Genomic DNA, 15,795 nt, shown 5'->3' with positions numbered 1-15,795 from the left:
ATGATCATTGTGAATCTTTCTGTAGTCAAACAAACACGTCGTATGAGATGCTAATGCGACCTCTTCTCCATTCAGTTCTGCAAACATCTAAAATCAGATCCACGACAAATAATAACAGCACATTTTAGCTCAGTCATACTTGTTTACACCATTTATTCAAAATGCATAGAGTGTAAAATTGCAAGCAGTAACCTTTGAAATAGCTCAGATGTTGAGTTTGTGGCGGGTAAACCTGTGACCGTATTCATTCCCGTCTGTTTTGTTCCACGCCTCGTACCTGAGGTTAATTTGAATAGAGAAGTGTGTTTGGTTTAATGAGAGCGAGTTGACTGGAGGACAGACTGTCAGTGTGGTTCCACCTCGACATCGCTGGGTCACTTTCCTCTGAAGTGCCACATTTGAATCGAGCCCAGGGCTGCAATTATTCTTTGTAAGGCTCATTATTGTTACAGCGAAACACAAACTGTCTCAGAGCAAAGCAGCTGTTTCAAGTGAACATCACTAACAGATCTTATCAGGACAGATCAGGGGCTTAGTAACGGAGACGGCGTACAGAAAATTAAAGATGTTATTATTTCTAAACATCTAATATCGACATGGCTCATAAAAAGCTCAGGGTACCACAGGTAAATGTTGGAGTGTGGAGTATTACGCAGCACAGTCATCGCATCAGCTGCAAGTTTGGCTTTTTCCTTCTATCCTTCGCCTACTGAGTAATTTAGCACTTGAAAAGGTCAGTAGAGCAGCTTTAATGGAATACCTTTATGTGTGGTTGTAAAAATGTTAGCACACAGTTTTATACAGAAATTAGGCCTTAAAGCAGGAGTGCTTTTAGGTGATTTTCATTTCACCTTTCCAATCTGTAAATGCGGCAAAATTTAGTGACTGTTTATGTCCTTCAGATGGGTTTTTGGCCTCTTAAAGGTGAAGAGTTTCAAATGTTTGGCCAGCATCTAGCTGTCAGAGACTCCTGACTACAGATTTGGCCATTTTTTTTTTTCCTGATCCCTTGACTTTTGCTCGTATCAGTTCCAACAGCCAAATGTCTTTGCAGCTCACTTGATCTTATGAAACGGAGCTCAGCAGTGGAATAGGTGGAATTTTTCTGGTTTTGAGAGGATACCGATATTGAAATCTGTAATTGCGCCTTCAAAGAAAACGTTGGAGCCATTTCATTTTAGGAATAACAATAGTAAAAGAAAAAAAGGTTTTAGGAATGTAAACTGCATCCTGGTTTTTATCCCAGTGATTGCTTTTATTCCTCAAAGATTTTTTTATTGTGTTTCATATTTATTTATCTTGATCTTGTTTATTTTATCGTGCCTTTTTACTTCCTTGCTGTTATATTGATGAATGATGGAATACTGAGCACTTTGTTGTCTTGTCACTTAATCAAGTACCTGCCTGTCAAGTTCAATGTGTGTTTTGTTGTGGAATGCCAAACGCCATTGTTTTTCTGCAAAACAAATCTATCCACGGGTGTTACTAAAGTAACCTTGAACCTTGAACCTTGCAGACTTTGCAGGAATTGAAGATGAATGGCATCTGTCTTGGTTCAATAGAGGATCATGTTGGTTCTTGGGATTTATTAAGAAATCACGTGGTGCCCTCTAGTGGTGATGCTTCAGAACAACATTACATGAAGTTGCATGAGGAGTCTTCAGAGGATGAAAATACAACATAAGATGCTTAAAAATGTGTTTGAAAAGTCAATAAACCCAATAAGTATATTCATTTTAACTTTTCTCTTTTTGACAAAGGAGGAGGTTTATAACATCCAGGCCAAGAAATAAATGATCTCCACTCTCAGTTTAACGGCCACTTGTGCTTTCTTTTAAGGATCAGTTAACCCTGCTGCTCCACGCACTTCAACACTTCAGCGGCAAAAATAAACGTTGTGTGTCTGTGCTTTGCAGTGAAGGAGGAGTGTGTGTCAGAGGAGGAAGAGGAGGCGGTGAAGGATGCTCTAGTGGAGGAGATTCTCCAGCAGGGAGACACAGCCATCATCTATCCTGAAGCCCCGGAGGACGAGCAGAGTCCAGCAGAGACCGGAGGCGCTGATGAAAACGGTAATTTATACGCAAACACACGCCTGTGTAACTTTGCCAGACAAGGTCTGAATGTGATAATAATGTCTCATATTTCAGGAAGTGTTTACAGATCAGCCAAGTGTCATTTTGGAATCATCAATATTGAATAATGAAGTTAGATTTTGTGTTTATAGCACTGAAATTGCATCAAAATGTTTTGTCACAGTGTTGTTAAAGCCCACTACATTTTAAATTCTTCATCATTAGAGGATTAAGTGACGAAAAGAATTCAGTTTGCTGTTTGTACACTTTGCTTTAAGTGTCCACACAGTCAGTGGCACAAAGTAAAAAAGCTTACATATATGCAGTGTCAGATATATCAAGCCTGCTCCCTTTCTTAACTCAAACAGCCAATCAGATCTTATGATAATGGAGCGTGTTGTCCCAGACTGCAAGCACTTTTCAGAGGCAGCATATCTGAGCTGTTACCAGTCTGCTGCTTTGCCACAACCGCCAAAATCCACTCCAGTCGCTCGTGTGAGCCATACATTAGCTTTACTGTTCATTTCATTGTTATTTATTGATTTGTTTGGTTTTCACTACCACGTTAACAATAAAAGTATTACACTGTCTGTGAGTCATTTTCAAAAGTGTATAAAATTATAATTAAAGTATTTGAATTCAGCCATTTCTCTCTGGTTAATCATGTACATTAGGTAGGGCTTGTAGTTTTTATCCTTATATTGTTTTCAGTTATATCTCCCAGTTCTAACCTGTGTGTCTGTATAAACAGGTACAAGTTCAAAGTCACTTGTTAATGTTACAAGAAACTTTTTTTTTTCTTATTGATTTTATTTTTTAAAAAAAGGTCATGTAAAAATGAGCTTTATTTATCGGTTATGTCGACTAATATTAAAGATACGCGTCATTAGAACTTATAAACTTGGTATTTTAAGTGCCATGAGATGCCGTACACTTTGAATTGAGTATTTCACTTCAGTTCAGTTGTATTTATATAGTACCAAAGAGTTTAAATGTAAAAGACGAAAATGCTCAGATTGTCATATGAAGCAATATCACAATCATCCAATCTTAACTCAGGTGTCAGTGAGAGGACAGTCAAGCACTACAGCCAAAAAACACAGATGTAGTCACATATGTCTTAGTGCACAATCAACCTCAAAGAACATGAAGTGCTGACACTGCAGTTGAGTATGAAGCTCTTCTTTAGAAGCTATTTGGCGCCATGAACACGTGAAAGACACAAATTTGACTTCAGCTGCTGCTAAAACAGTAAGATTTCAGTAACACAAAGACAGTAGAGCCGTTACACTTTCTACATAACTAGTTTGAGTTGTTTGGTCACAGAATAAGTCTACAGTTCATCTGTTTTGTTTGCTTCCAAAGACAGCAGTCTCTCTTGGAGATCTTCATGAGTGATGGCTTGCTTTTTTTACTTGCACCAAGCCGTTACGTGGCCATTCGCAGCATGACGTTGGTGTGAATGTTTGAGAAGAAAGTTAAATGTTACAAAAATAAGGATTTGGAAAGGTGTGGTGGGAGGATTTTCCAGAAGCTATCTGACCATCGGAGCAGCCCTTTAGATGGACTTTACGGGCAGTTAAAGTCAGATGAAGGATGGTAGAAATGAAGCATCCTCCCTCACGCTCTCCTCCATCTCCTCCACCACAGGAACGCCAGACTCCTTCTCCCAGTTGCACACTTGCCCCTACTGCTCCCGGGGCTACAAACGCAACGCCTCGCTGAAGGAGCACATTAAGTATCGCCACGAGACCAGCGAGGACAACTACAGCTGCTCACACTGCAGCTACACCTTCACCTACCGATCGCAGCTGGAGAGGCACATGAGCCACCACCGGGGCACCAGGGAGCAGGTAACAGTTAGCAACTACTGGAAGTCTCCATTTTTTTATTTAAAAGTTGGTTTAAATCTGTCTGTGGGTGTAGTTTTTGAATATGTGGGTCTCCTTTGTTGCAGTTTGTATTATTGTTCCTTCAAAAATAACATTCAGCTGTAGCCTGTTGTATAAGAAAAAAAATAAAAATATCGACCACAGTAATCAATGCTCTTTTTAAACCTTTGTGCTGCAGTAAACATAAATCTTCAATCTGTCTTTACAAAGGTCAAATCTTTTAGCCAATGTTCCGATGAAGTATTGACTTGATTTCAGCAAAACAAAGCAAACTATAGCCTTCGATTTATTTCTGTTATATGGACACTTCCCGTTTCTGTCTCAGCGTCACGTTTCCCAGTCGACAGGAGGATCAGGAGGAACAGGTGGAACCCGCAAGTTCAAGTGTACCGAATGTTCCAAGGCCTTCAAATACAAACACCACCTGAAGGAGCATCTACGCATTCACAGCGGTGAGCTGCTGCATTCACATACGCATACAGAGTTTGATTTAACACTGTGCTTCTTTCAAAGGGGTGTACTGTGGATCAAGTTTAGCATAGCAAGGCTTTCTGTGTGTAAGCTGGTTTGACTAAACTTAAAGGATTTTGGGTGTCACAACAGCAGTTTTTAACTTTCTTTGGTAATCCAGGTCTTCATCACCAAGCACTTCTATAAAAGGGGAAATTTGTCATGTCATTTGACTCTGTTTCTGAACAAAACCAACGGACCACTTACCCTAGTCAAGAGGAACAGCTGGTATATTAGATGTAAAGCTGTTAAGTTCAGGAACAGTCCCACCGCCATTCGTCCTTTAATCACAGGACTGTAAATATTAATATTAACATAGACACTCTACTGCCTTTCACATGTGAATTTACTTTTGGGACATGGGACACAATTACCTCTTATTTATTCTCTGATTTATTTTCACTCACTGCAACAGTATTTGGAACTTATTTAATTTATATCAGGTACTTTTACTGTGTGTGTTTACCAACCCTGCATCGTCATTTCGTTCTGCAGTGTAATTTGTATGAATGACAATAAAGTAGTCTGAAGCATAGATGTTTATAATAAAGGCCTTTATTATACATATCTATGGTCTGAAGTATCATGATGAGCTGTGAGGAATTTTTTAATTTATTTTTTTTTTACATGCTAGCAAAATTATTAGTATTGTTACTGCAAATGATGCAAGAGAGGAATGCTGATGGAAAATGGCTAATAGTGTAGCTACCACAGGGTGCTCCACAGATGAATTCATTGATTTGTGTGATTTAGACGGAGCCTTTACTCTGAAAGATAAACACCGCTCTTCCGGTCACCGGAGGTAACTCGACACCTGAGGGCTGAACCACGAAGCAAGTTTTACATCGTCAGAGTTTGTTTTTTCCCCTTAGCTGGCTCGTCAAATCCTAAAACCCCAGTCAGAGATAACGAGTGTTTGTGACCTTTGTTTGGAAGGTTTCCTACTTTGGGTTGCTTTGTGCGCGTTCACAGTCAAAGGGGGCGTTTATCGCGTCACGTGACTACTTCCGCACAAAATGGACCAATCATGCGCCGCCTACTTCAGTCAACAGGTTGTTTTCACGGAGCGCAACGAGGAATGTAAACATTCGCGACGGTAAAAAGCGCTTCTTCTGCAGATACTGCGAGACAGGAATGCTGGTAGAAAACCTCGTGTTAATATAATAATTAACGATTAATTCAGCCGCTTATTTCTGACGCAAACAACGGAACTGCGGTGTTGCAACAAATTAGGACCAAACATAAAAACACGTGATTTCTGCATGAATACATGTGGACACGCGATGGATACAGTGTGTGATACTGTGACTGCATCCTTCACTTTAAGTATATTTAGTTTGCAAATGTAATGTGGTTTGTTTAAATCCAAAACTCTTTGGAGCTTTGCAGCATAAATTACCAAACCTGTTATTCATCTTAACTGTACCTAGAAGTCCACATACACACCTAGCATAGCATAACAGTAAACTAAGCATGTGACCGCTTATGTTAATGTAGTGTTTAATTGGACTTATAGAGCTGTATGTTGTCAGCTGTTGCAGGGTAAAGTGGATATTGTTTATCCTGCACACAGATGCAGGGTCTTGCATGCAAACTATCATCTTTTTTTTGATGTGGCATCATAATCCTCTGAAAATCCCACACACAGTCTGATTTGGCCTCTACACCAACACACACGGAGAAGAAACTCAAACCTCCCACTTTACAGTCTTTTGTTGTGGTCTGACACGTAGGTTCATGTCTGACCACATGGTGAAGCAGAACAAAGACACACACACACACACTCTTCAGTTCTCTGTTATGTACTTTGAGTTTACACTATTAAAATAACAGTAAATCATGTGATATGCATTTATCTGTTGGTCTAGTTCATGTTGCAAAGAGTGAATGCTGCCAGCCTCTACTATGAAAAAGTCAGAAATCCTTCCACCTGGCTATTGACATGCTAATTAAACTAGATTTAATTATTAGTCAGTCAAATTGTTTTATGAGGCTGATTATTGAGACCGATCTTGAAGGTGGGGCCCTGACTTTCAACGAGTGATTTACGTTGCACCTATAGTAGCGTAAGTTAATATTTATTTTACCGCTCTCAGTGCAGCTGCTTATTTCTAATGTGAGAGCTGCTCATTAGTGGTCTGAAATGTTAAACTTCATATATTTAAACATGATACTCAGCATTTAGCTCTGACACTGTCCAGTAATGAAGGATCTGTGGAAATTAGTTTGTGGCCAAATAAAAGAGAATTCAGTGTTATTTTCTGTGATAAATAAACATAGACTGATAAATTTTAGCAGTTAAAGCAAATCAGAACTCCACATATCTGCAAACTCAGGAATATCATATTTTGGTAGTCAATTCATTTGTCTCTTTCAGGGGTTCTCAGTCACATCAGGGTTGAAAAACACATGTTTACCTTTTTGTTTGAGGTCAGAAATCATGTTCTGGCAATAACATTTCATACAATTATTATCAAAAACTCTATTTTTCAATGCTAGTGCCAGTGTTTTTTTCTTTGAACATTTTCCTCATTTCTCTTTGTGACCCTTTTAGGTGAGAAACCATATGAATGCTCGAACTGCAAGAAGCGATTCTCCCACTCAGGCTCCTACAGCTCCCACATCAGTAGCAAAAAGTGTGTGGGTGTAGCACCCCCCAACGGAGCTGCTCGAACGTCGATTAAATCCCCCCCACCGACCACGCAGACCAGGCCTGTTGTAATCGCTCCAGCCCGCATGATTCTCAAAGAGAAGACAGAAAGCAAACCCCTGCAGGAGCAGCTTCCTGTAACCCAGATCAAATCAGAACCTGTGGAATATGAATGCAAACCAGTGATGGCGGCACCAGCGACTTCAGCTGGTAGTAACGGAGTGGTAAATGGAGGGACGACACAGCCGGCGGTGGTCCCCACTGCAACCCTGCCACAGGGCGTGGCTATGGTGGTACCAACAGTCGGCCTGATGTCGCCCATCAGTATCAATCTTAATGACTTGCAAAATGTGCTGAAGGTAGCGATGGACGGGAACGTGCTCAGGCAGGTGCTGGGTTCGGCCAATGGGGTGGTGACACAGGGGAAGCAGGGGATTGTAGTCCAGCAGCCACAGCAGCAGATCATCAGCCTCCCGGCCTTCGTGGATCACGACGGCACCACGAAGATCATCGTCAACTACAGCATCAGCCCCACGGCCGCCACCACTGCCACTACCCAGCCTGCTGCGCTGGCCGTCAAAAATAACCCTCCTCCCCTTCCTGCTATCACAGCCGCGGCTGCTGTAGCGGCCATCCCAACCCAGACAGACAAACCCCAAACCCCCACTGACCTCACCATTGTCAAGGCAGAGCCAGAATCTGTTCCCATCACAGACGTGGAGACAGATGCAGCCACACAGACAGAAACGGCAACTGTTCCAACTTCAGAATCAGCTCAGATGCCAAAACCCAACAGCAGCAGTACGTGTTTACTATGTGACGACTGTCCTGACAACCTGGAGGCGCTGCACCTTCTCCAGCATCGCAAAGCCGCCAACGGTGAGGCCGTCGATTCTGCCGCTTTGGACCCTTCGTTCGCTGCTCTGCTGAGCGAGGCGGGAGTGACGCTGGAGGAGCCGCCTGTGGACGACCTCCTCTCACTCCTTAAGACCTACTTTGCCTCCAACGCCAATCCCAGCGAGAAGGAGCTGACCAAGATCTCAGAGTCTGTCAGTATTCCAGTGGAGGTGGTCAGGAAGTGGTTTGTCAAGATGAACTCTGGGAAGCATGTGGGCAAATGCCACAGCGATGCTACATCAGTTTCCAAAAAGACTGAAACCACAAATTCCAGCTCAGAGGACACGTTGAATCAGAATGAAGAGGAAGATGAAGGCATCCAGGAAGCATCCAACAACGCCTCGTCAGAGTCTGGCAGTGTCTCTCCGTCAGACTCCACGTCGCTCAGCCTCAACAACGGGGACCTCGTCATTGTTAAGAGCGAGCCCGAAGACCCAGAGGCCATCGACTCCCAGGCAGAGCCTCTGGATCTTTCTCTCCCAAAACATATCGCAGCAGCATTGGAAAACAAAACGACCACGCCTCCCGCCAAGCAGCAGGAGCAGCCTCTGAACCTGACCTGCTTGAGGAAGGAGCAGCTGGAGGGTCGGACCATCTACGTCACCACGCCTCAGACCGGAAGACCTGTTAACATCGTCACTGCCGCACAGCTGCCCACCTTGGTGGCCATTGCTGGTCAGAGCACAGTGGGCTGCCTCAGTGCCATCAACACCACAACAAAGCGCACCATCCTCATCCCCCAGCTCACCTATACGTACGCCACTACGGCCAACAACGCCACTGGAGCCAAGACTGTCGTGCTCAATGGCCACAAGGTTGGTAGCGTTCTGGGTGATTATGAGTCATTATGTCGAAATAATATTTCCTCTTTAGGCATTTATAAAGTCTAAAAAGCTAATCTGGACCCCGAGGCTCAGAAACCAAGCAGTTTGTAGGTGTTTCTGGTTCCTTCCTGATTTGTCACCACAATATGAAGTCCTACACCTCTGTGGAAAAAGCACAGGAATGACTATAAGTATAGAGAGCTGTGTTTTGTGCAGTATGACAGTTGTAACGTCACAAACACATAATCAACAATTTTTCTAATGTATAGAGATGAATAATGTTGCATGTTTGACTCAGAGTTAACTTTACCTGTTTAAATGTATGCAACCAAAGTGATTTTGCAGTAAACATTAAGCGTCAGTGTTTTATCAGCACTTGGACAAACATTCTGTGTATTTCCTTCATTTCAAGTTATTCTATTATTGATTGATAACGTGGCCGACTGTCGGTGAAGGAAATTGTTTAGAATTTGCATCCCTTGTTCAAACAATGACATGAGCACCGTTTCCATCCAACAGCTCAATCAATATGCTTTATTACATCTACTTATTGTGTAAAACACTCCAAATATTTTTGACATATCTGCTTAAACATGAAAACTTTGATTCCATAAAGACACACGTGTGTCTTTAGACTGACTGATGGAAACCATCTGCATGTTGGACTGCAGCAGGAATTACATCAGTAGCTGGATTTTATCCCTGATCTCTGTAGACCAGCTCAGGGGACACATATCCTCTTGTGCCTGACCGTGCACCTTTAGGAGACGTTCAAACTCCTGGTTTCTACACTTTCACACCCAGAGATGTATTCTGTTTTGTCATTGCTGATTGTTGAGGACAGTTTAGTAACATCAGCATCAACTGTCCAGACCTTTTTGACAAAACTGTGCTTGCAAATCGACTGTCAGCGGATACAATGGTGAATGTCCCTTTTCCTCCACTGACAGCAGGAGAAGCGTTTGGCGAGCAGCCCTGACGGTGTTTCCACGGTGGAGGAGCAGAACGACTCGGATTCGGTTGCGCTGATGAAGAAGCGGCGGCTGGAGAACGGCGTCTATCCCTGTGATCTTTGCTCCAAGGTCTTCCAGAAGGGCAGCTCCCTGCTCAGGCACAAATATGAACACACAGGTACACGTGGTTTTAAGATGACTTCTCATTCTCAGATGTGCTGGATTTCACATCGATGTGCTCATTTGTTATCCCGAGATGGAATAATGTTTTATTGAGCAGAGGTTTGTTTTCCTTTTAAACCACTGAGTTGCCCAAAAGTAGCTCTGGTTTCCAAAAGCTGCGATTTCTCATGTGACATCATCCCTCAGTAAATGTGTTGTAGTCTAACTTTTACGGGACACCTGGCTTGTAAATGTGCCGCTCGGAAACATTTGACATCAGTATTTACAGAGACGTGACTCGCGCGGCGAATCGAAACGGATATTTTACCCGAAGCTCCAGCTAGTTTCACGTTGGAATGTGGTTTTATTGAAGTCTGTTAGCGGTTATCTGTGCACGGCACTACTGTGCACAGGTGTGTGTTGGTTCGGCCATGACATCATCCACTTAAACAGAAACTATACACACAAAATTCACCGGCGGCGCTCTTGTAAAACACGAGCTCCGTAAGTGAGAAACCTTCGGGGGATTAACTGCAGAGCTCTAAAAGCACTTTAAAATGCATTTACACAAAATGATCACAGCCACACATTATCAGAGAGCTTTATAGGGCTTTAATGAGTCGTGTTGAGTCAGCGCTATTTGGTCAGGTGCTGGGATTTTAAAATGTCAAAAGCCACTGACTCACCTTTACTTAGAACAGCTTTGGATTACAGCTTCAGCTAGTGCCAAGTAATCTCTTAATTATGTTTGCAATTAATCAATTAGTTTGCTCTTTAAAATGTCAGAAAACTGTAACATTTTCATTCTGTGTTTCCCAAAGCCCGAGATGACGTCCTCAAGGTCTTGTTATGAAAGATGTTCAGTTTACGGTCATACAGGAGCACAGAAACCAGAAAGTGTCACATTTTAAGATACCAGAATCAGAAAATGTAGATTTTTGTACCTTTTAGCTGAGGAGCCTGTATTACAGAGTCTCCCAACCTTTTTTTAAAATTATTTCTTTGCTTGTGAACCCACAACTCTTTTGACTTCTTTAAACATGAAAATACCCAATGTGACGATGAATTGATAATGATTTGCTTTGTCAGAATAAAACTCCAAAACCTAAACTTACTAAAGGCATTTGTAACCATCACATGTCAGTAGAGCACCAAAGTAACCAAAGTAACAGGTATGAAGAGACGCTGACTTTACTCTCACATAAGAGGAAGAAGAAATACTCTTTTTAGGAACTTGGACCCAGAAATGAGAAAAGCAGACATGATAGTGAAATCTGAAATGACAAAGAGATTTGTTGTTTGGCTTTTCTAGTCTTATTTATATTATGAGCCGTCAGGTTTAGAAACAGGTTTGGAATCACTGCTTTAACCCTCTGAGGCCTGAACATGTTTCTGGGCGTTTGTTTGCTCCTCTGACAGTTTTACTCACTTTGAGCTCATTTTTCACGCCAACATAAAGAAACATCAGAACCTCAGCAAGAAGGAGAGAGAACTCAGAAATGGCTTTTGTGCAAAATAACAAAGTTAGAATCGTGTAAGTCATACTTTTTTTTTTTTAATGTGAAAAAGTCTTAACTCAACATTTTTCCAAATGTTAAAAAGAGCGACCAACACTGGAAAAAATGGCGACTCTACAAACTAAAGATGTTCATATTTACATTTTTAATTTGTTTAATTTGTTTCTTGTCTCCCGTTCACTTGGTGTAAACACAGTCCAGTTTAGTCAAACAGTCTCAGAATATTTGTGACATGATTGTTGCTGTTGGCCTCATGGTTGCAGCGAGGTGCGCCGAACATTTAGTTTTGTTTCTGGACACTTTATTTTTGAGGTTTTTCTTAAATGAAACATGGAGAAAAATGAGATTTTCATTGAATTTTATGCTGTGATTTTTTTCATAAAAACAGCAAATTACAAATAAGTCGTCTAAGGACCAGTGGAAAGTTCAAAATCTAACATTTCTTTTTGTTTCTGACCGTGATAAATAAAATAAAAAATTCAAGGTGACATGTCTTTTGTAGCCTGCAGGCAGGTTTCCAGGTGCAGACGACCAAATAAGATAATAACTGATGCATTTCTGCAAAACATTTAATGAACACTTTCATGTTTGGCTTTAAATGCTGTCTTTCCTATCGCCGGTTGTTCTTCTGTTTTTTCACTCATGCAGCGTTTCTTCGTCTCTTTTCTGACCTGCAGGAAAACGGCCCCACGAATGCAACGTCTGCAAGAAGGCCTTCAAACACAAACACCACCTGATCGAACACTCGAGGCTGCACTCCGGGGAGAAACCCTACCAGTGCGATAAGTGCGGGAAGCGATTCTCTCACTCGGGCTCGTACTCCCAGCACATGAACCACCGCTACTCCTACTGCAAAAAGGACGGGCCCAACTCGGAGCCCCCCGGCTCCATCTCAGGGCCACGGAGTGTCCAGATGGAGCTCGGCAGCCCCGGCACCGGACCGCAGTCGGACAGCCGGACCACGACACCGCCCTCCCAACTGGACTCAGACGAGAGGGAGAGCGAGGAAGAGGAGGATGAGGACGACGAGGCCATGTGTATGGACGACATCCGGGTGGTGCAGGTGGACGACGGCGAGTGCGAGATCTACGAGGGCAACTTTGACGACGACGAGGAGGATGGAGAGGAGCTGGGGGAGGAGGAAGTAGAAGACGAAGAAGAAACTGAAGGAGAGAAGGCGGAGGAGGAGTTTGTTTGTGACGTCGTGGAAGTCGAGCTGGGGGACGCTCACATGGAAATGGACAACGAGATGGAGGACAGAACCGACGAAAAGGAGGAATCGGCAAGTGCGGAGGAGATGGCAGACTGTGAAGCAAATACGGACAAAAGCATCAGGGAGGAGACGGACAGCAGCGAACCAACAGAGGAAGAGGTGACAGACGCCAAATAGAGGAAGGTTTCTTCGGGACAGTTCGAATGTGTCGGTCAATGAAGTTATTTTAGACAAAACCGCATCTTGCCATCAGAAGAAAAGTCACGGCAGTTGCCTGATCTTATAACGGTCCACTACTGTGTACAAAAACCCAGGTGTGCCTGAACTTGAAAAAAGAAAAACAAACAAAAAAAACCCAGTGACTTTTTATTTGTGAAAATGAAATATCAGTGTTTAAAATTGTTTATAGAAGTACAGATTTTAAAGTAGAACTCACCCGTCAACTTGTTAGACTTGTTACTGAGACATCCCAGGTTGGTTTTGTTTGTTTTCATTCAGTCAGTGTTACTAATCTCGTTCTTGTTTGAAAACCTTTTAACCTGTAAAGATGAGAAAGATTTCTATACCTTTTTATTGCCAATGAAGTTTCCTAAATCAGTATTTTATTGAGTTCTACGAACAAAAAACCTCTGCACTACAGTAATCCTGGTTTACCTATGGATACATGCCTCATGCATCGTATGCCCTTCAGTGTTATATATGTACACTAGCTAGCGAGATGTCGTTTGTGTTAGTGTTAGTCTTTGCTAGCTAGCATTTCTTTTTGTTTTTCAGTTTGACTGTTAGCCTTAAGGAAAACAAAGTATTCTTGGGGAGGGTTGTGGGCGGGATGGGGAGTCCGGGATGAGAATGCGGCTTCTGTACGCCATAACCAAATTTGTCCTATCAGGGAAGGTAGAGTCAGAACCTCAAAGCCAGCATCGGGTGCCTTTGTTTCGCTCACCCAGCGCGGCGCAGACGGGCGGAGTCTCCAGGTGAAGATTCAAAAGCAGACTCCAGTTTCCCTCGCCGCCCTGCTGCGGTATCGAAACACCGGCGCCTATTCTTACCAAGCTTCTCCTTCTTTTTTTGGTTGACTTTTTAAGTTCTCAGTCCGTGTTTCAGTATTATTAGCTTATATTTGAAGTCATACTGTACGTAAAGGATCGGGGCTGTTTCCTGCTCCACCCCAATGCCTCCAGCCTTATGCAAGACCTGTGTGCTGTTAAAAGTGCCATTGAACAGTGTTATTATTTCTTCTTCTTCACACATGTAGCCAGTATTATGTCCTCTTTTGTTACTGACACAAGACCCATGTTTACTAATGTTTGTTGACTTGCACAGAACAGCAAATTTGTCACAACAACAGAAAGCTACTTCCTGTGAAATTAATTAAAACGTTTGAGGCCTTTTTTAAAAAAAGTATTAGGAGCTGCATTAAAGACGACAAACAGCATTTTGACCCAATTATAGTTAATTAATGTGCTGACCATATACTGTGTGTTAATTTAAACACTGTCAGTCAACAGTACATTATAATTCAGCAGAGCCCAGTTTGCCGTCATCACATGTCCTGTTTTATCTGCCAAAAACCCACAAACGCTCAGTTTAGAGAAAAGCTGAAAACTGTTTCATAGCAGAGAGTATTTTGCATTTTTGCGATTAATCAGCTCAACATCTTTTAAACAAAACGATGTTCCAGCTGCTTATATTTGCATACTTGCTGTTGGGTAATAGTTTCCGGCATCTTCGACTTGTAGTTGGAAAATTAAAAGTTTTGAAGCAACAAAAATGTGCATAAACTGTCAAAAACCTTCACAGTCCAGACTGAGCTTTCCTGTGGATATAAACATGCCTTGCAACCTTGAGATAATCAGTTTTCACACGCTGAACTCTGTCATAAATCAGACGTTATTAAGATGTTTACATCCCTGAACATGCAGGGAGCGATTCAACTCCGACTTGACGTCGTGCCCCAGCAGGCTGGCTCAGGAAGAAACGAAACAGAAGAAATCCAGATCAATTTAAAGTAAAATACACTTAGAAATATATCCAGTCACACGTGTGCACTTGTTTTCAGATAGAAATTGTGGCAAATTGTGTCCCGCACTTCAGGTAACAAGCGTTAGTGAATGTGGTCTCTCTCTGTTGAAGAGTTTTGAGTTGGTTTTACCGAACAGTGTTTATTAGTATTAGTCTGTTTTAATTTTTTTTGTGTTTTTAATGTGTGTCCTCTGTATGTTTTTGTCAACAATGGCAGTATTAGAACCCTTTTCACAGATTAAAAAAAAAATATACCTGTTTAGTTTTTAGAAGACTTTTTTATATTTATGTGTCTTATTTTTATATTTTCTTTTATGGTTATTTATTACACATTGTAGTGTACATTACTGTAGTTTGAATTGATACAATAATATATTTTAGTATGAAAAATAATCTCAAGACAAACAAAAATTCCCAAAATGTGGTTCTGGGAGATGGAGTTTGTTTTAACAAAAAAATAAAAAATAGGGGAAAAAAAAAAAGGTTAAACCTTTTTTTTTTTAACTTTGCTTTTTTTTTTAGGTTAAAAATTAAAAAATATAAATATAAAAAAAACAAGAAAAGAAAAAAGACAGGAATGAAGTGAGAAATAGAAACTGTTACATGTGCATCCGCTCTTTGCGTCGTTATAAAGCTACTGAATTCTAAAACTCTGTGATTTTTAAAGCATGAGTCGTCGCCGTTTTAATGAAGGATCTTGTTATGAAGACGTTACTCCTCCCATTTTTATTTTGAAGCCAAATTTTACATCGTCCCGCTTCCCAGTTTTCTGTTCTGTGCCAACTTGTTCCATTGTACTGTTGAAGGTTTGCATAATGTTTGTCCCCCGACACACCCCTTTGTAAATCCACTGTCTTTTTGTATTGTTTTTATTTTAGGTTTGCTCCATTTTTATGACTCCCCATCACAATAAAATGTAAGACAGCAGCTCTGAGTGACCTGATTTTTGCTCGTTTCGTCAGTTCACTTGAATTAAAAGTGTTTTTGGATGTTGGTTTGTCAGATTTGACCTCCAGTCAGTCTGTAAGTTCTCATTGAAACGACTGAAACACGCCTGTAAGGTCACAGAATTTCTTCACAAAG

At 41.6% G+C, this 15,795-nt stretch overlaps 1 protein-coding gene across 1 annotated transcript in view; it reads left to right on the top strand.

The window, feature by feature from the left end:
* Positions 1-15,639, top strand: part of LOC103364416 (zinc finger E-box-binding homeobox 1-like) — an 85,851-nt gene extending 70,212 nt beyond the window's left edge. Inside the window, exons 3-8 of the mRNA XM_008291533.1 lie at positions 1,917-2,069; positions 3,723-3,925; positions 4,290-4,416; positions 7,029-8,836; positions 9,796-9,976; positions 12,155-15,639. Coding sequence (XP_008289755.1) covers positions 1,917-2,069; positions 3,723-3,925; positions 4,290-4,416; positions 7,029-8,836; positions 9,796-9,976; positions 12,155-12,867 — 3,185 coding nt within the window. The 3' untranslated portion in view covers positions 12,868-15,639. The remainder of the gene's footprint in view (positions 1-1,916; positions 2,070-3,722; positions 3,926-4,289; positions 4,417-7,028; positions 8,837-9,795; positions 9,977-12,154) is intronic.
* Positions 15,640-15,795: the final 156 nt, after the last annotated feature.

Source organism: Stegastes partitus, unplaced genomic scaffold (genome assembly GCF_000690725.1).
Source record: "Stegastes partitus isolate 25-593 unplaced genomic scaffold, Stegastes_partitus-1.0.2 Scaffold748, whole genome shotgun sequence".
Classification (NCBI taxonomy): Eukaryota; Metazoa; Chordata; class Actinopteri; family Pomacentridae; genus Stegastes; species Stegastes partitus.
Note: the sequence above shows the minus strand (reverse complement) of the source record. Positions and strands in the feature narration are given on the sequence as shown.